The 20,766-nt window shown below is 36.6% G+C and overlaps 1 protein-coding gene across 4 annotated transcripts in view; it reads right to left on the bottom strand.

Moving 5' to 3' along the window:
- nbeaa (neurobeachin a) overlaps nt 1-19,683 on the bottom strand; it is a 176,130-nt gene extending 156,447 nt beyond the window's left edge. For all 4 annotated transcript variants that reach the window (XM_073829010.1, XM_073829009.1, XM_073829011.1 and 1 more), the window contains exon 1: nt 19,051-19,683. In XM_073829010.1, coding sequence (XP_073685111.1) covers nt 19,051-19,353 — 303 coding nt within the window. In that variant the 5' untranslated portion in view covers nt 19,354-19,683. The remainder of the gene's footprint in view (nt 1-19,050) is intronic.
- Nucleotides 19,684-20,766: the final 1,083 nt, after the last annotated feature.

Consider the following 20,766-nt stretch of genomic DNA (forward strand, 5'->3'; position numbering starts at 1 on the left):
ACGTATTGTGGGTTAAATTCTTGCAAGATTCACTAAATTTCACCTCAGAGATGAATAAAGCTGCATTGTACTGAATTGCATGACTATTTACATCAAGTTTGAATGACCTAGATAATACACTACTCTCATATCGAACCACTTTATAAAACCGATCGATTCCATCTGCACAATGCATTTATATCTTTTCTAATATAACGATATTTTTAAGGCTAACACAGTCGCTTAGACCCTCATAGAGCAGAGTCTTTAGATTAAACAAAAATACCAGCTGAGGTGAAACATCATTGGAGCCTGTTTAATTCTGTCCACATAGAATACCATGCTGCTTTTAGCGGGTGCAGGCAGCGGGCAGGCAAAAAACTAGGCCAACATGAATTTCATATGACTCTCAGCAAGTACAAGAAAGATGTACTGTGTGTCTGTGTGTGGTGGGGGGTTGGGGTGGGTGGAGCGAAAAATCGGCAAATCCGACATCATATGCAGTGTGGTGGAGAATGCAATTGGCTGTCTGCACCATAAAAAGGCAATGTGTGTGTGTGTGTGTGTATGTGTGTGTGACCGACCCAGACTCTAGTATCAGCGAAACTCTTTGCAGCAGAAAGACAGAGCTTGTGCATGATCAGAGCAGGCGTGTTACCGCCCCTCACCCGGGTCTCGTTCACAAACAGAGACACATACTAGCGTCTACATACGTGTGCAGAACACAAAATGAATCCGAGTGCCTGGCTTCTCTCTCCGATAGCATTTTCCTCCACACACGCTTGTCATTTATTGTGTAAATGTGCCACCGGTTAGGCGAAAAAACACAAAAATCACTCTACCAGCAGCGAAAGCATCTAGACACATGCATGTGAATGCGAGCACTTCTCCTTGAACAGTTTGACAGTGGGACTTAAAAGCATATTTTTTGCTCGCTGCCCTTTTCTATAATAGATCCGTTGCTGTCTGGAACATGCTGATGGAGAAATGAACCTCTTTTCTGAAAAGGACTGAATTAAAGAAATATGACCTTTTAGCAATGCTTCTAAGGAGATGGACATCTAGTCGTGCGGGGCTGTGTGCAGGGCTGTGTTTGATATTACGCAAACAACACACATACTCACAAGAGAGAGAAAAACAAGCCAATTTGCCTCAGATGCCTTGGTGTTAAATAGAGGGCTGGTTTCGGTGGGGTGTCTGAGAAGGAGGGTGTGGTTTAATAAAGGACTAGTTCACTCCTGAATTAAATTTCCTGATAATTTTCTCACCCACATCTCATCCAAGATGTTCGTGTCTTTTTCTTCAGGCGAAAAGAAATTAGGTTTTTGAGAAAAACATTCAAGGATTTTTGTCCATATAGTGGACTTCAATGGGAATGATCAGAGGGTTAAAGGTCCAAATTCCAGTTTCAATGAAGGGTCTTATTTAGTGAAATTATCAGTCATTTTCCAAAAAAAATAAAAGTTTATATACTTCAGTGTGTACTGGACATGAAGTCATGGATGCAGAGCTAGTGCAAGATGGGCATTTGTGGTTAAAAAAAGTATATAATAATTTTTGACAGATCGTTTCACTAAACAAGACCCTTACTCCTCGGCTGGGATTGTGTGGAGCCCTTTGAAGCTGCACTGAAACTGCAATTAGGGGTGTGCGATATGACGATTTTTGATCGTGGACGATTAAAATGTCTCCACGATCTGCTTTTGAATAAATATCGTAGTATCGTGCTACAGTGTGCCTCCGTCTTAATATACTGTACATTCACTCACGGGACACTGCACTTATTCATATTCGCGATCACAAAAGTACATTATTTGAATGTGCTTCAAAGTCTTGCCGGTCAAATAACGCCATTTGGTCCGCGCGCTGTTCTGGCATGCGCTTCATGAGCACGTAAACCTGAAGCACGTGCGCTAAAAGCCTGTCAAACAGCACCTGATTACTAAACTGAGCTATCTTTGTCGTTTAATTTGCGTATACTATCAAAAACACGCAAGGATTACATATAAGCACAGTTGGTTGTCTAAAGTGAAAGTAAACAGTTAAGAGAAAAACGGATGCGCGCCTGAATAGATGCGTGCAGCTCTTAAAGCGACAGAGCTAAACATGCTGCCGATTGTCATTAAAGGGACAGTACACCCAAAAATGTTGTCACTCACATGTCCTAAATCTCTATTTATTTTTTTCTTGTGCTTAACACAAAAGAAGATATTTTGAAGAATGTGGGTAACAGTAGCATGGTCCCCACTGACTTAAAATAAATAAATAAAATATATGGAAGTAACTGGGGACCCAGCAACTGTTTGGTTACCCACATTATTCAAAATAAGTTTTATGTTCAGCATGTTTTATTCTTAAAAAAAATGCGAGAGTGAGTAAATGATTACAGAATTGTCATTTTTGGGTGAAGATACGCTAATAAAACAAAACACAAAGGAAAATCATTCACTGCTCTTGACTGAAGAACTTCAATACAGTTGCTTTAAATGTTGCTTCTATGTATAATTTATGTATATAATGTATATAGTGTTTTATTTTTATATTTGTTAATTAAATTTCTTGAATGCTACTGATAAATACACCGACTGTACCTGAAAATTAAAGCACTGTTTGTTTTATTTGTATAGTATGTGTATTTGTAACATGTAGCTTATCTTTGTTCTTATTTTTTAAAAACAAAGAAAATAATGACAAAGATTTTTTTGTCTTCGCCCACTTTGGCTTAAATATCTGCCATTCTTTTTATTTTATATTTTGTTACCTTGTAAGGTTTTGGTTTTAAAATAGAAAAATTTATTTGACTGTACTACTCAGACAACTTGTAAAAAAGTAAAACCAACATGACAAAGAATCGTGATAAAATCGTGAATCGTGATATTTCTTGAAAAAATCGTGATATGATATTTTTACCAAATCGCCCACCCCTAACTGCAATGTGGACCTTCATTCCACTGATCGCCATTGAAGTCCACTATATGGAGAAAAATCCTGAAATGTTTTCCTCAAAAACTTAAATTTCTTTTTGACTGAAGAAAGAGTAAAGTAGGGGTGTAAGAAAATATCGATACATGTGTGTATCACAATATTTGGTTTGGCAATACTGTATCGATTCTCAAAAACGCAATATCGATATTTTAAAATATCATACAAGATTCATGGCAGTTGCTTCGTTTCGAGTTTATATCCTGACCGCTAGATTCCAGTCTTCTTATCTCTGAACTTAAACAGTGACAGGAAATACTATCATAAGGGCACGTCACTAATGTTTGCGTTAATGGAGGATAAAAGAATAGTTCCTGCACTTGACTTCTAGATTTGTATATTAGGTTGCTCAAGCAAGTTGCAGCATAGGTAGCCTATAGCTTCCTTTTCTTATTGAAATCACAAATATTTTAAATTTAATCTTACCACAGACAGAAACAGTCGGTCCTCGTGCCTTTCTTTCACATTAAATCTGTATTAAAAACTTTTAATGCACTTTTAAATAAGGCAACATAATGGATGCACTTGTAAAAGAGCCGACTGTTTCTGTCTGTGGTACGTTTTAATTTCAAATATTTGTAATATCCCAGTTTCAATAAAAAAAAGGAAGCTATACAAATGCTGTGTTTAAATGTGTTGCAACTTGCTTGAGCAACTTAATACACAAATCTAGAAGTCAAATGCATTGAATAATACGTTTATATTTATTTGGTTTAAACGTGTACTGTACTGTGATAAAAGAGGATCACAATGCTGAAAAAGCACGTTTGAATTTGAAATCAAAATTTCAAAAGCAGCCTTGAGCATAAAGCTATAATTTTGTGAGCTGTTTACAGATATATGAAGCCCTGATTTGGTGCAGAGCAGCTTATCCGACTCATACCTGCCGATCACAGCTTCCAAGAGGCTTGTAATGCATGGACGTACATGACATTCCTGCCAAAACTGGATGTCTGAGCTAAATAGAGACAACTCTGTTCACTATCTGGGACAAGAAAGAGTTTTATCCAACTTATCTGGAGATTTGATTGTGACATTGCAGTTTCGCATTGCCCCATTCGACCTGGAAAACAACAACTTGCAAAACAACCAAACCCTGTTATGTTTCATTCACAGCGCAACAGAAGTTAATTCAAAAATGAAAACATGAACACCTTACAACATAAGCATTTGCATTTGTTTTTCCTATTATTGTTCCCAAACTGAAACTGATTTGCTGCTGAAAACCATCAAATCTATTTTCAATTTCAATCATTTCAGCAGAAGCAGGAGTTTTGTTATCAGATGTTCATAGAAACGGCACGACAAAGATGGCCTACTCAGGAGTCAGAATCATTCCATCCCATTCAGTTTATCATTTTATGTTTTGATTGTTTTTAAGCTTACTGCAAGCATTTGGGCCTCACTTCTAGCCAAAAGAGATTCTGATTATTCACAAAGAAATTGGGCGCCAAGTGGTGCACAGAGAGAGTATACAAACCATTACACTGCCTTTAGCAAAAAACGTTTCAACTACAAAAAGGTTCAAATAGGTCTGTTCTTTACAATTATATTGTCTGGCCTCTGAATCTGTTCTGACCTTGCAACAAACACTCCCAGGGGTCTAAGTGTGAGACATGTTCAGGAAAACCACATGAAGAAACACCTTTCCTGACAGAAAACCTTTCAGAATTATTCACCTTTGATTGTGTGCTAAACCTTAAAACTTTCAACCTCACCAAACCAATAAAGTCATGCAACTACCAATGAAGATGTAGATTAACCACATAATGGTATACGTAACTTAGTATAACAGTAATCGCTGTGTAGAATTTCACCACCTTTATTTTCCAACCGACAGCTGTCGGCGACAAAGAAATGTGGAATGATTCAGTTGAAATACACTCCATATGGTACATGTTTCACTTACGCTGAGGTTAGAATTCTGTCGCCGTCAAACACAAGCGAATTTATGATTGTCTCCGACTCAAAAATCTAACTTCAGTGTCAGATTCTGGGCTCTCCTCCAAAAAGATCAGGGATTCTGGAGAGAATCGCTTGAGAGCAAAGCTTGACGATAGACAATACCAACTTATCTGTTTTGAAACAGCTCTGCAATAGCATTCAGATTACATTCACAGAGACTCTCATTAGCAGAGATAAGAGTCACGCTTTCCTTCGTAAAAAGGCCCTGAATGCTGAAGAACTGCCGGAACTACGTCACAATGGGACACTGGCTGCAAAATTGTCAGGGAGACGATAGACTGGACCGACCTAGAATTACGCTACAGTTCTTTTCTTAAACCCTCTTCTTTCATAACAGCCTCTCAAAATGAAAAGCTCTTATGAAAAGGGGTACTGCCCAAGTTGCCACCATATCAAGTGGAACATGGCAGCCGTTTTCATTCCAAACAAAAGGTCAAGATGAAAACCGTGGGAAAGGAGTAAGGATGATGTCTGTGAATCCAGCCCAGAACGAAGAGAAATCTGCTGACATTTTTAGCATTTTCGGCAATGAAATTAAGGAAGAAAATCACTTCCAGAGAAAAGTGGAAGACATTAAGGTTTTTCAGGAAAACATTCCAGGATTTTTCTCCATTCACTCTTAAAAATAAAGGTGCTTCACGACGCCATAGAAGAACCTTTTTTGTCTAAGTGGTTCCATAAAGAACTTTTAACATCTGAAGAACCTTTCTGTTTCACAAAAGGTTCTTTGTGGCGAAAGAAGGTTCTTCAGATTATAAAAAGGTAAGAAAGAGATGGTTCTTTAAAGAAGCTTTGACTGAATGGTTCTTTGTAGAACCAAAAATGGTTCTTCTATGGCATCGTTGCGAGGAACCTTTTAAAGCACCTTTATTTTTAAGAGTGTACAGTGCACTTCTATGGTGGCCAACGGTCTGAAGGTCCAAACTGCAGTTTCAATGCAGCTTCAAAGGGCATTTGCGGTTAAATAGTATATAAATTTTAATTCTTTAAGGCAAATGGACAATCGTTTCGCTAGACAAGACCCCTATCCCCTAATGGGATTGAAACTGCAATTTGGACCTTCAAACCACTGGCCACCATTGAAGTCCACTATATGGAGAAAAACCCAAGAATGTTTTCCTTAAAAAAAAACAATGTCTTTGCGACTGAAAAAAGAAAGATATAAATATCTTGGATGACATGGAGGTGAGTAAATTATCACAAAATTTTTATTCTGGAAGTGAACTTCTTTTTTAATGGAATACGTGGTCAAATGTGCTAAAAGAAGCTGAAAAGTGAGACTGATCTAGCCCAAAGGGACATTGGGACTAGGAATGATAATTATATTCACATCCACAGCAATTAGAAGCATACTGCAGATATGTCACTTTAAATTCTCACTTTAAAAGATCTTCTTTCAATGTTTTTATCACTGATCATCTGAAAAAAAAAATTGTGAAAGTGACTCCAATGTTATCATTCTACATTTTGTTATCGGTATAGTTATGGTGTGGACTTGAATTAGAATGATTAGAAAAAACTTTGTGGTTATAGTTATCATCCATTGTGTGAATCACCCTTAACATAATGTCATATCCAGGCACAATGTGACAAAAAATGATAAATCCCATCTGTTCCATTTTAATATGGGATTGCGACAAAAAACAAGGCACAGCAAATTCTCGAAATAGCACGCATTTGGCAAAAACATTACAGTGCAGAGCTGCGACACCCCTAATAGTTCAGCTTTTGAGAAAACGTTGGATGCAAATGTCAGTGGCCACGGTGTGGACAGGAAGTGCTAAAAGCCCCCGGTCGTGCTCGCCGTGGGCGGCCAACGGGACATTGCTTTAACAGGAAACATGTCAAAATAAGGTTTGGAGGGGGAAAATACAGCATTTTGTCACAGTAGAGAAAGACATCATATAAAAATCATACCTAAGGGAAAATGGGAACATAGGAAGTACATACAACAGTCTCTAAACTACAATCAATAAGCGTTATAGCTCAAGGTAACAAATATTGTAGTAAATTTGCACATCAGGCATAGTCATGTAGTGTAACATGATTTTAATCAATGCCTGCGTCCTTGCTTTGTGTCCATCTGCCCGAGGATAAAATATGGACACAGCAAGCTGTGAGAGCCACCGATGCTTGTGTCCTTCCCAACAAATCAGACACATACTGAGTGATGTTATGCGGTTCTTTAAAGACAACTTCACGACAGAAAACCATGCTAAACGTTGGGTGAATACATTTTGAAGCTGATTACAGTATTAAAACGTTGTTTATGTTTTGATTTTTAGATCAAATGTACCTAGGGGTCACTACACGTACTTCAGACAAGTTAAGCCCTGATGTTTATTTAGGAAATCTCAAATAATTTTCTGTCTTGTACTTGGACTGATCATATTTACATCAAAACTCTCAGTACTGATTATCTGACTTACTGAATATATAAAATTCTTCACAGAACTGGCAAGTAAAGAAATGCATGCCTGAATGTGATTCATAAAGCACTTTTGTTCAAGAAAAGAGTGGCCCTTGCACCGTGTTATGAATGCAATCTATCATTATACATCGCTCACAAAGCATTCTCCGTGTCAGACTGCAAGTATGGAACACTTCCATCTACATAACTAATGATTGAAGTCAATGATGACGAATGCCAGGAGCTGCACCCTTTGGCTCTAATGAAACCGCCAGGTTTAATGAAACTCCTGTCTCAAGGTCTTCACAAAGACAGATGTTACAATTCAAGCTTGAGCAATTCATATTTAAACAGTGAATTTGGGGATATTGAAGGACAGATCTTTATTGTTAAAGCAATAGTTACGTCATAGCCGATTTTAAAACTGATTTGCCATTTGCTAGTAATAGGGAGAAACATTCTAATTCGAGGGAGCATCTGATTGGACAAAACTCTTTGTAGTGTGTAATGAGTCAACAATATTTTTAATGCAGTTTTTCGAAGGAATGTAACACAATTTGGCAAATTTTGCATGAATAAATTAAAAGTAGGTCAGTACACTTTAATCGATTCACGATGTGGACTAGTGTCTGTAAATATTAAGCCACAAAAATACTATTTAAATATTAATCCTGCATGTTCTGTGTGTCTCTGTGTGAACGAATGGCGCAGATGCACGGATTTGTTTAATACACACATACTAAAGGGTGAATGACGCTCACAGTGTTTTCAGCCACTGCCGCCTCAATATGCGAGTACATGAACACATCAAAAATCCCCAGAGCTGCTCTGCTTGTCCCCTCGTGATAGTTTTTCTCAAAAGAAACAGTAAAATTATCTTCATAGCATATGCAAACAGAAACTTAAAGGTCTTCACAGCAACCTGTCAAAATATAAGTTTGGTTTAACTTAAATAAATTGTGACAGAAATATATCACATAATGTAAATGACAGTACTGCTACTACTAATATTTTTTAAATAAAACATAACTTCTGGTAAATATTTCTTAAAGTATTTACCAGAAAAATATAAGTACCCAAAACAGTAAATAAATAAATATAAATAATAATATTTTGGATCAAATCAAATGAATCAAATAAAATTTTAAATCAAAAAATAAAAACAGAATTTGGAAACAAAATAAAATGGAATTTGGAAAAAAATAAAACTGATTTCATAGCCCTACATTTATAATGTTACAAAATATTTTTTATTTCAAATAAATGCTGTTCTTTTAAACTTTGAATTCATCAAAAAATCCTGAAAAAAAATGTATCACGGTTTCCATTAAATATTATTCAGCACAACTATTTTCAACACTGATAAGAAGAAATGTTTTTTTAAACACCAAATCAGCATATTTACCATAAGTTATTTACCAGACAAATAGAAGTACACAAAACAGTATTTCTGAAAAAAAAAAGAATAAATAATAAATGATATTTATCAAATCAATATTTATTTTGCTTTTGAATATTAAAATTTAAATTAAACCATTAAAATTGAATCCAGGAAATAAATCGAAAACAAAGAATTTGGTAAAAATTAAACTAAATTTGAGAAAAAATAAAATATCGGGCCTTAAAAAAATATTCTATTAAACTTTTAATGAATTGCTGTTAAATTGTGAACGTTTCATGATTTCAATTAATTAGATATGCTTTTTGATTAATATTATTAACCCTTAAAACAGAGTCTAAAATTATTAAAAATTAAAATGGAAAAAAATGAATACAGATTTTAAAATAAATAAAAAATTAAAATAGAATTTGGGAAAAAATAAACTGATTTCATAGCCCTACATTTATAATGTTACAAACTATTTTTATTTCAAATAAATGCTGTTCTTTTAAACTTTGAATTCATCAAAAAAAATCCTGAAAATATAATAAAAAAATATTAATAAAAATATTTTTTAAACACCAAATCAGCATATTAAAATAATTAGACTGGTAAATAAATAAGACTGGAGCAATGGCTGCTAAAAATTCAGCTTACATCATAAGTAGGGGTGTAACGATACACCAAAGGCACGATTCGGTTCGGTTCACGGTTTTGGAGCCACGGTTCGGTTCGGTTCGGTTTCTTGACTGCAATGCTAAGGAACAATAGATTCACTTAATAAAAAGAACAACTAAACTTTCTCTTTATTAACATTAAGCTTTGAAATGGGCTTGTCCTTCAGACAAGTAAATTAGACATTCACTTGTCCAAATGAAAAATTTACTTGTCCGGGGGAAAAAAATGCCTTTTTTTGCTGTAAATTAATCCATTCTGAAGCAATAGTCTCATCACTACTCTATAAGGTCTTACTTTAATCTGAATACTTGTGATAATTGCCTTAAATTGATTTCTAGGACACCTTTTTAACCTCATTTTCCTAACCTTACTAACTGTATGTGTCATCATTCACATAAAATTCTTAAATTATCAATACATCAAATTAGAATATTATAAAACTGAATATTAAATAAAAAATATATAAAACTGTATTTACTTAGACTGTTTAATGAAGATAAAGGGTTCCAAAAAAATGCATTTACACAGTAAAATTGCACTGTTGTACTTTTTTAAACAATCTAAAATATTGGAAAAATGCAACACCTTTAAAAACCGAACTGTCTTAATGAGCAAGTCACGGATTCAACCATAGATGGATTCAACCAGTTCGTTCACTGACTCGATTCATTAAAAAATGCTAAATCATTCAATCAATACTGAAACAACGCTGTGTTGCTCGGAGATTCAAGGAGTTTCTGCTGTTGCTTAGAACTATTTCGTTTGCAAAAACGGTTGATGTGTCTAATATGTAAGTCAGTTAATATAAACTACTAGTTTATTGAACTACTGTTGTATAAAATCAATGTCACGTTTGCAATCGTAATGGTGCTTTTCTACCGCAGTATGTTTAATGCTTGTTTCTTTGTGTATGCTGTTGAGCCTATATTAGTGTTGATTTTCTGTGAGTCAGGTTGCCTGCACCAGCTTGATACTGTTTTCAGTCATCTTAAGTAATAAAATCAGAATTATGCTCACCAAAGTTTCGTTGCTGCGCTAGTTATTGTTTGTCATTGATGTCCGGTCGGGCCAGTAAAATACTCGTTCACTTGAGTCCCTTTCATAAAATCCACTGGTCCCGGACAAGCGTTAATGTCGAGTAGTAACCGAGTGTGATCGCTCACTCAAGTCACATGACATGACATGCAATTGGAAAATACTAACTTTAGAATATAATATTTAGAACAAAAGTTCATCATTACTGATACAATTTAATCAAATGAGATCAAATAAAGATGTTTGAATTGGTTAAATTAGTTAGAGACAAGTGATGTCAACCTCAACAATTGGGCAGCAAGGGGCGTGACAGTACCGCGGTACGCCACGAGAGTTTCGCGATACGTATCGTGGTTGGTGTATCGCGATATTTCGGTTCGGTTTGTAATATCGTTACACCCCTAATCATAAGAATGAATTAAATTAAAAAAATATATATATTAAAACATTTTTTAAATACACAAAATGTTACTGTCAAAGAAATGCAGCCTTGGTCAGCCTAAGAGACCAAAAAAAGTTAAAAACATCTTACTGACCCCACATTTTTAAATGGTGTAGTGTACATCTCTTAAAACTGTATTTTGTCAATGTTTCAGAGAATACTAGCATACACATGACCTCCAAGCTAATATACATGCACTTAAAGTCACAAACTCCAATTTACATTTTACAAGGCCTTTAACTCTACTGTAGCAGCGCAGAGAGCATGCATCTGCTCTCTGAAAGCTTTCAGCATTGAACGATGACGCAGCACTGTCACAGGTTAATGCAAGCACTTTCATTAAAGCAAGAGATCAGTCTTACAGTAGGAGGTAAAGAAGATTACCACGGCTTTGTTCGCATATTCATTAGCTACTGTCGCATCTGCTGGAACTCTGAAATATAAATGTACAGTAAATGATTAATTAATTGATTATGCGGCTTATCTGACTGCGAGGGCCTGATTTCATATCCGCTGTTGTTGTTTAATTCTGTTGACAAACACAGTGATCCTATAGGCTACCTGCGCTGGGCCATTTCACACTCCCCTGTGCTCTTCTGACCTTAGAGATTACAGATCCTGTGGAAGGAAGGTTTGCATGCTCTTTGTGTTAAGCTTGTGGCTGTGCTGTATCATACCGCTCTATGCATGGCTAAGTCCTGAAAGAGACTGAATGAACGATATAGAGCTGTGCTGCCGACTCTGTGGCCAACAAGGACTGTTTGTGCTGACTGTGCACAACATCCTGACCTTGGTGATTCTGCAGAGTGGATGTGAATAATGAGATGATCCCTTTGGACAGACAACAACAGCTCAGCCACAAGAGAGCGAAAGAGAAAGAAAGATGCTCCTAATGTGCATTTAAGATACAAACAGACACCTCAAAGCAGTGCTACAATTGTCATAATACTTTGTATTAGGTTTGTTTTAAAAGCCATGCATTTTATATACCTCTGAGTACATCACAATGGTGTAACAATGTAATCAATATTCTATTTATTAAAGCCAAGTGATGAACCTCATCAAGTTAGTTTTTTTTAATCACTTTACATTTATTCCAGAATAATAACTTAAGGCAGTTACAATTTAAACAATATATTTTATTTTTAAACTTATGTTCAGCTATTCTTAAATAGTTAATTTTGAACTTTTTTTTTTTTTCTTCATTCTCAACTACCCATCAAACTCACTGCGCGCTTTAGGGGGCTCAGGGGAGGCGATAAAGACTCATAAACTAGCTGTCAAAAGTTTGGAGTCAGAAAGATTTTTATTTATTGATTTTTTAATTAATACTTTTATTGGCAAAGATTTCCATCTCAAATGAACACTGTTCTTTTGAACTTTCTTCTCAAAGAATTCTGAAAAATGTATTACGGTTAAATTTCAGCACTGATAATAATGCAAAATGTTTCTTGAAAATCAAATCACCATATTAGAAAAATTTCACCATATTACAAAAATAAGCTTTGCCAAAACAGGATTAAATTTAAATTGCAATAGTATCTCAAAATATTGCTGTTTTTGACTGTATTTCTGATCAAACAGATGCAGACTTGGTAAGCATAATAATTTTTGTTCAAAAGCATTAAAAATCTTACCAACCCCAAACTTTTGAACAGAAGGGTAACTGTAGGGCTGGACAATAACTCAACGTCAATATATAGTAGTCAACATTTGAAGTGGATCAAAAAAGTTAATCAAAGTTGTCCTAAGACAAGAAAGTGTATTGTCTTGGTTTTAGGACCACTTTGATGAAAGTTTTCGATTCACTTCAAATGTTGCCTACTGTATATCGCAATTTTTTTTTTCAATAGCGGTGGTTATGTATTAAAAAATGTATGATTTATTCATTATTAACATTGATATACATTCTGCTGCTCCAAAAGCGCCTCCTGCTGGCAGAGAATGCATTTGCATTTTTAATAAGCCCATCTCCAGCAACATGTTTTTGTTGTTGCTCACTCTTTTTTTCTGTTATCCACAGCAACTCTGAGCACTTTTCATATTCTTCATCCTGGCTGAAGCACCTTTGTTTCGATCTAGAAGAATAAACAGCCTATGTTATAGTTTGAAGTTAAAAATATTAATATTAGTAAGGTGAGTATAAGAGTCTTACACTATGTCCTAACTACACGTGATGCGATGACGCAATGTGATAAAAGGTATCTTTTCCACGTTAATCTGAGGTTTTTTTTTGACAGCGACACGCAAAATTTCTATTTTAGGCTGGAACAACAACATACAATCTATGACAATTAAGATCTAAAGTACTGATTATGTGCTTTATTCAATGTTAAAAGTGTCTAATGTGAGTTTGAACATCAAACTGAATGACATTCATAGCTACACTAAACGCAACAAGAGTTTATCTCAGACTTTGAAAATAAATGAAAGCAAAGATGTACCTTAAAGCTGCGAACTAACAAGTGTTTTCTATAACAAATATGGTATCAGTCACTCAGTATGTAGTTTTATTAATGTTAAAAAGGTTCAAAATTTATGAACTAGATTATAAACTTGTCCATTTCGTTAAGAGTGCAGTGCACTTCTGCGCTTCTGAATGGATGTGATATTTGAGTGATTTCGTCGCATCTGATGTGGACAGCCAAATTGCTTGTCGCTATAATCTTGTTGCGTCATGTGTAGTTAGGACACGGTGCAAGGTTTATTTGATGGTAATTTCCCATTTCCTGTTTGTATGAAGGCTAAATACAAACAAAAGGTGAACATTAATTTATTTGTACCGTTTTTCTTACTAAAATATTATATAGTTTTATAGGAGGAAGTTTCATAGAATTGGCAAATTCATTTTTCAGAAATTTGTTGGTATAGACATCTGTTGTTGGCTTTTTTGAGATAATGTTAGTATCGATATCAGAATTATATTGTATCGACCAAAATTAAGTAATATATTGTGATATAAATTTTGGCCATATTGTCCAGCCCTAGATAACTATAGGACAATATTTGGCCGAGATACAACTATTTGAAAATCTGGAATCTGAGGGTGCAAAAAAATCAAAATACTGAGAAAATCACCTTTAAAGTTGTCCAAATTAAGTTCTTAACAATGCATATTACTAATCAAAAATTACATTTTGATATATTTATAGTAGGAATTTTACAAAAAATCTTCATGGAACATGATCTTTACTTAATTTCCTAATGATTTTTGGCATAAAAGAAAAATCAATCATTTTGACCCATACAATGTGTTTTTGGCTATTGCTACAAATATACCCCAGCAACTTAAGACTGGTTTTGTGGTCCAGGGTCACATATATTAAATCAAAAAATATGTTGCACAACATTTGTTTCACAACATTTTCGTTTAATTGTGGACAGACAAAATGCTCGATGCTGATTAGGTCACGATTTTAAGATGAAATTTAATCGACTCTTCTGCTTGGTTTTTAAATATTTACTACATTTACATGCCAGTATCTTTAGTGTCAAATAAACTACAGTGCAAATCCTCCTGTCCAGATCGCATAACCGATCCAGTTGGCCGGGAAGAGATGACAACAGTTGGTATGGTGGGAAGCAAGCAGCAAAATCCCATGGTGCCGTTTCCATGGCAACTATGATGCTTTGCTAATGGCAGGGGAGTCTAAACGTCAGGCCCTCTGTGGCAGTCTGTGCATGTATGTGTGTGTTACGTGGGGAGAGAGAGAGAAAAGGAGAAAGGGAAAAAGAAACAACAGACAGTGAGCAGATTGGCTCAGTGTGCCTCTCACAGGAGAAACTGAATGGCGGGAGGTGAAGGACGACCACGCATCAAAGAAAGGCAAATAAAATTACCGCACCATAAACAACATTGCAACTCCCTCGCCGTGCACCCAAATTGCCACTAATATTATAATTGCAGCCTACATATTTCCAGTAACCATGTAACGCAAACTGGAATTAATGTACTGTAATACAGTACAAGAAGCAAAAAGACAAAGCCCGTTTCCTGATTTATCTGAGGGTGAACTCCGCAAGATTGCAGCTGCGACTACAATAGTAACTATGTCAGTTCCACAGGGAGCTGTGAGCTCTGCATACAGTCAGGGAAGTCTTCGTGCGATCCACGCTAAATAAAAGACGCTCTGACCCTACATACACAAACAAAAGTGCTTTGAAAATAGACCAGCGGTAGGATTACAGTAAGAAACTGGGTCTTAAAATACATCTGGTAGCTAGGCTGCTCATCATCTGCTCATAATAATCCAGAGCATGTCAGTTTTAAAGTCCGCCTGCATGCTTGCATGTTGTCTAGCATATTAGAACTGCCCTCATGAAGAAGGTCACACACTCATCTACGCTCTTTATTAGCATCAATGGTTCTATGAAGGACTTTGAACATCAATGGAACCTTTCAAATGCAGAAAAAGTTCTTTATAGTCGAAGAATGTTCTTCAAAATGGTTCTTTCAGGAACTGTTCACTGAAAGGGAACCAAAAATGGTTCTTCTATTGCATCACTACAAAAACACCCTTTTGGATTCTTTATTTTTAAGAGTGTATGGTTTTATGAAGAACCTTCAACAACCATGGAAACTTTCCAATTGTACAAAAGATTCTTTATAGTGGAAAAGGCTCTTTAGTTAATAAAAATGTCCTTCACACTAAGTGAAAAATGCTTCCAGGAAATGGTTTTACTGTGGCATCACTGTGAAAAACCCCTTTTGGAAGCAGTATTTTTAAGAGTGCAGGACACTCTTTCATCTCTCTGCCAGATCAAGATCAGCCCTCTCTTTTCCAACACCTCCTGCGTGTGTCATTTGTCCTGAAGCCGGGTGGCGGGGATCTCTGGCATACCACTGTAAGGCCACGAGGTTGAGGACGAGTCTAATTACATTCAGGGTCTAACAGCAGTGCTCCACAACATGTGTTCTCTGGTCTGAATTTCAATAGCGAGTAGAGAGACTAGGGGGAAAAAAATGGGCTTTCGAATCTAGCACACTTAAATTAGGCCTCAGCCTTGAGAAACTGCCAGGAAGAGGCCTACAGAAACAATCCGTCATGTGCGAACTCTTCAAACGCTTTCAAAAGGAGAACAACCAGACCAAAAGTATCTTTTTTTCCTGAAACGAATGAGTCCTCTCCCAAGACCTTTTGCGGAATCGCCAATTAATTAAGGTGATCGGTACATCTGCTCTGCTAAATGGCATTCAGCATCAATCGATATTGGCTGTACTCAGGCACACGCAGCGGTTTCAGACCAAGCTGAATAATACATAAGGTCTACCCCACCTACAGTTGTGTATCGGCATTGTGCCAAACACTATGCAATGCTCATTCTCTAGAGCACAATGTTAATGCTATACAAGCCGCATTCTCTCTGTTTTTTTACCAAAATACCATAATTTCTACAGATATTGTTCCTATATTAAATTAATACAGAATTTCTGTGTATGTGGAGTATTAATGACTGATGGATTTTGGCGACTTGCAGTAACAATAATCTTAGTCACTATGGTATTTTGAAACTATTTATGGGCATTTCACAAATAAATCTCCATTGTGACTGAAGCAGTCAATATGTGGTCCACAAAGCACGCCGTCACAATCAATCCATTCCTATTCCACTTATGCAAATCAATTTGTTGCAGTACAACGTTTGGGAAACTACTGTAGTGTTTTTGTTGTTTTAGTGTTCAGGATAAAAATACATCTAAAGGGCCTTTAGTTTCATTGTACTCATCATACAAAACCGTACTTATTAGGGGTAAATAAATCGTTTTAAACATATGTATATATATGTGACCCTGACCCACAAAACCAGTCATATGTAGCACGGGTATATTTGATATTTTTCTTTATGCCAAAAATCATTATATTATTAAGTAAAGATCATGTGCCATGAAGATATTTTGTGAATTTTTCTACCGTAAATATATCAAAACGTAATTTCTTTTTAGCAATATGCATTGCTAAGACAACTTTAAAGGTGCTTTTCTCAATATCTTGTTTTTTTTGCACCCTCAGATTCCAGACTGTTGTATATCAGCCAAATATTGTCCTATCCTAACAAACCAATTAACATTTACTCAGCTTTCAGGTGATGTATAAATCTCAATTTCAAAAAACTGACACTAATGACTGGTTTTGGTCACAAACATTTGTTTGAAATCAATTTCATAAAACTAAAAAGGTTCTATTATGACTGTTTAGGTATTCTATCTAGACAATGTCACAAAACCTAAAAGGGTTATGGGTACTTCAATGGGTCTGCTTCATAATCATACTCTAGAGCGCAGCATACAGTCAAAATCGCGTTAGCATTTCATACCGAACTCCATGGAGTAACATGACCCGTGGTATCTCTAGCCAGGAAGAGATCGAAGCGGCTCTCCGCTGTGCTGCTGCGCTACTCTCTCCAGTTTATATCGCGTTGGCTCGAGGTTTCAGAGCACATCACCACTGCAGCAACCCCCACCCTCCTCCTCCTCCGCCACCTGCTTCCACATGCACGGCTACAGGAACTCTGCATCCCTGCGCATAGAGCAACTGCTGCAGCATCCCTTCAACGGACTCACCACTGCCATGTTTTAAACACCCAGCACTCTAAATTTGACGATCCGGCCTATTAAACTCCATGACCGACGTCTTCTATTACAGAAAAAAACGACCTTACCGCTGCAGTAAGCACTGATTGTCACCGAAAATCGAACGCTTGCGGTGTATATAGTGCGTATAATTACCTAGAAAGCGTTGTAAACACGTTTAGCTAAGTCGTGGAATGGTTGCGATGATGTTGGTATCCTACGACAGATGTAGAGATGCTTAATGTGATAAATAAGTTTTCACAATGTTGCAGAAACCTTGTGTAAACGTTGCTTACACAAGTCTCCTTCCGCCGTTTTTGGGTCAGATACTATAAACCCACATTTATTCTCACGATGTATATTCAAAACTTTTTAGAAGTGAAATCTGTCCTGAGGTAAAAGTGTTTTACCACAGAAAACCTGTCAAACTCTTTAACGATTTTTTTTTTCAACCATTCAAACATCATTTTTTCCATTCACAAAGATGAAACGATATCAGTAATCACGGTGAAACTTTAGTCATTTTTTTCACACGTCTGCCACAGAACTAAGTCTGTAAACTGAAAAAAGACGTTCACTGCGTTCTGACGTCTCACTGAAATGTGAATATTAAAACATGACATTTTTCATTGCAAGAGCCCATACTGAGGTGTGGTTTCTTTGACTTTTCTTAACTGTGGCGTTACCTGACTGCAACGTTGTGACATGTAAAAACGTTTCGTGCTTGCTGGTAACCTGCTTCCATTAGTAGCGCTTTAAGAAGGCCTGGCTCAGCCGATTCTAATTATTGATAAGGACGTCGGCAAAGAAACTCTCCATCGCTTCCTTCAAAACAACGGTCCTCTCAGCATCCCATGCAGCAGCGCGCATTACCGAATCTGTGTTAATACGTTTTCTAAGCCGTTTCATAACAAGAATTCAGTTAAAGCCCGCTTTAATCCACCTCGCTCACCAGCCTGTGGCCTCCGTGAGCAAAAACAGCAGCCATATCTAACATAAACCGACACAGATGAGGATATAGGCTAACAGGTGCCAGAACACAAACAGCATACCATTAAAGCTTAAAAATAACGAGTAGCACAGACGACACGTTAACGCGCTCTGAATATTAATTACACCCACACTGCTGTACATCTATGGGAATTAATCCATGTATGGCTGCGTCGCGTTAACATCTACCCACCAGTCGTATTTACATGTCAGAAACGGAATCCATATCGGGAAATGGCGTTTAATAACCCAAGACCTGTTTTTAGACGAGAATTGTGAATCTAATAGCATATTCCGCTAGGAGAAAAGATGCATTCCCTTATTTGGCGAGTCATTGTTGCAGGCCGGCGTGTTGATACACTGTCATTCGGCAGAGCAAATAAACGCAGCGATCACTGTGTACGCTGGGAAAATGAATTATGACGTTATGTGTAGGATATTTTGTCAGCCTTAAGCGAAGCTGGTAGTAATGAATCTGACTGGGATGTCAACAAAAGGCAGGGTGACATTCCTCGGGGGAATATTTCTGGCTTTCGTGCATTTGATCAAGAAATCAATTCTCGTATGACATCATCTAAATAAAACACGCGTTCATTACACTGTATGCAGATGCTTACCAGATTTAAAACTGTCTCCACGATGTCTCTGTTGCTAACCTCCCCGACCTGGATCAAACCGATGAGCACGGCGAATTTCATCTTGATATTCCGGATCGGAACCGAGGGGTTTATCACCCCGGGCGGTAGAACCACGGCGCCCGATCCAGACACCATCATGTCCCCGGTAACGGAGCCCGTTACGACTTGCTGCCCCGAACCCGGCGGTGCTGGTGCTGCTGCTGCTGCTGGTGGTGGCGTGGGGGCTTCTCGGTCCGTTAGCGAGGCGGAACCCGGTGGCAAAACCGGTTTCTCGCTCGACATTTCCGACCCGAATCCCAAAAAGGAGCGGTCGCCTCGGTCTCACCTGCTTTTGTATCACCGAGCACTGAGCAGCAGCATCAAATACAGATGAAAAAGGAAAATTCTCGATCAGGTGTCACAAGGCTGTCCTCCTCCTCCGAGATGTGCACATCCAAACCCGATGCTCGCGGCCGTTCAGAGGGATGCACAGGACAAAATCACGTCTTATGTTTGGCGAAACGGTCCCTCTCTCCTCCCGATGTCAGCCGAAGATCTGTGCGGTGTCGGGCTGTGTTGTCTTTCTCAGGACGCCATATTGACGCCCCCTGTCTGCGGGAGCGCTCACCACGCCTGCGTGCTGCTGCCCGACTGTCAATCAAAAGGTGGTAACCAAGCACGAGCACGTGTGCGTGTCCCATTAATAGGTGTCCCAGCATTAGGCAAATCAGATTCATGTAATGTAGACAATAAAAAATTATAGCGGGATTATTTTGGACCGTTAAACAATTGTAAATAATGCCTTTGTCCAATGATGTAATGATAACGTGACGTTCTCCCTGACTCTGTCACATAACTTTAACGAATATTTCTATAAATAAATTCTACATGTAACTATCCATTAAAAAAAGGAGAGAAAAAAGTTTGTCATTGAGCACATCTTTCATTGAAAATATATACTGTATAATATATATTTTATATTTTAAAATGTATATTTTAATATAGGCTATATATTTTAAAATATAATTTATTCCTGATTTCAAAGCTGAATTTTTAGCATCATTACTCCAGTCACATGATCCTTCAGAAATCATTCTAATATTCTGATTTGCTGCTCGAATAATGTATTATGTTGAAAACAGCTGAGAATGTTTTTTTTTTTTTTTTGATGAATAGAAGAATAGCATTTATCTGAAATAGAAATCTTTTGTAATATTATAAATGTCTTTACATATATATGCCATATTATAAATCACTTTTGATCAATTTAAAGCATCCTTAAAAGTAAATAAAGAAAATTTCGTTTTGATTACAGGAATAAATTAATAAATGCTGTTTTTCTGAATTTTTTATTCATCAAAGAAACCTGAAAAAATTCTACTTGGCTGTTTTCAACATAATAATAATAATACATGTTTTTTGAGCAGCAAATTAGAATATTAGAATCATGAATCAGAATTAGGATCACGTGATGCTAAAAATTCATCTTTGAAACCACAGAAATAAATAAAAATGTAAAATATATAATTTACTGTTTTTGCTGTACTTCGGATTAAATAAATTCAGGTTTGGTGAGCAGAAGACACTTCTTTAAAAAACATTAAAAATCTTACTGTCCAAAAACTTTTGACTGGTAGTGTATATATACTTTATGCTGAAAAAAAATATATATATATTTAATATATATTAAATATTAAATCATATAAAAATTTTAAT

Source organism: Garra rufa, chromosome 23, assembly GCF_049309525.1.
Source record: "Garra rufa chromosome 23, GarRuf1.0, whole genome shotgun sequence".
Lineage (NCBI taxonomy): Eukaryota > Metazoa > Chordata > Actinopteri > Cypriniformes > Cyprinidae > Garra > Garra rufa.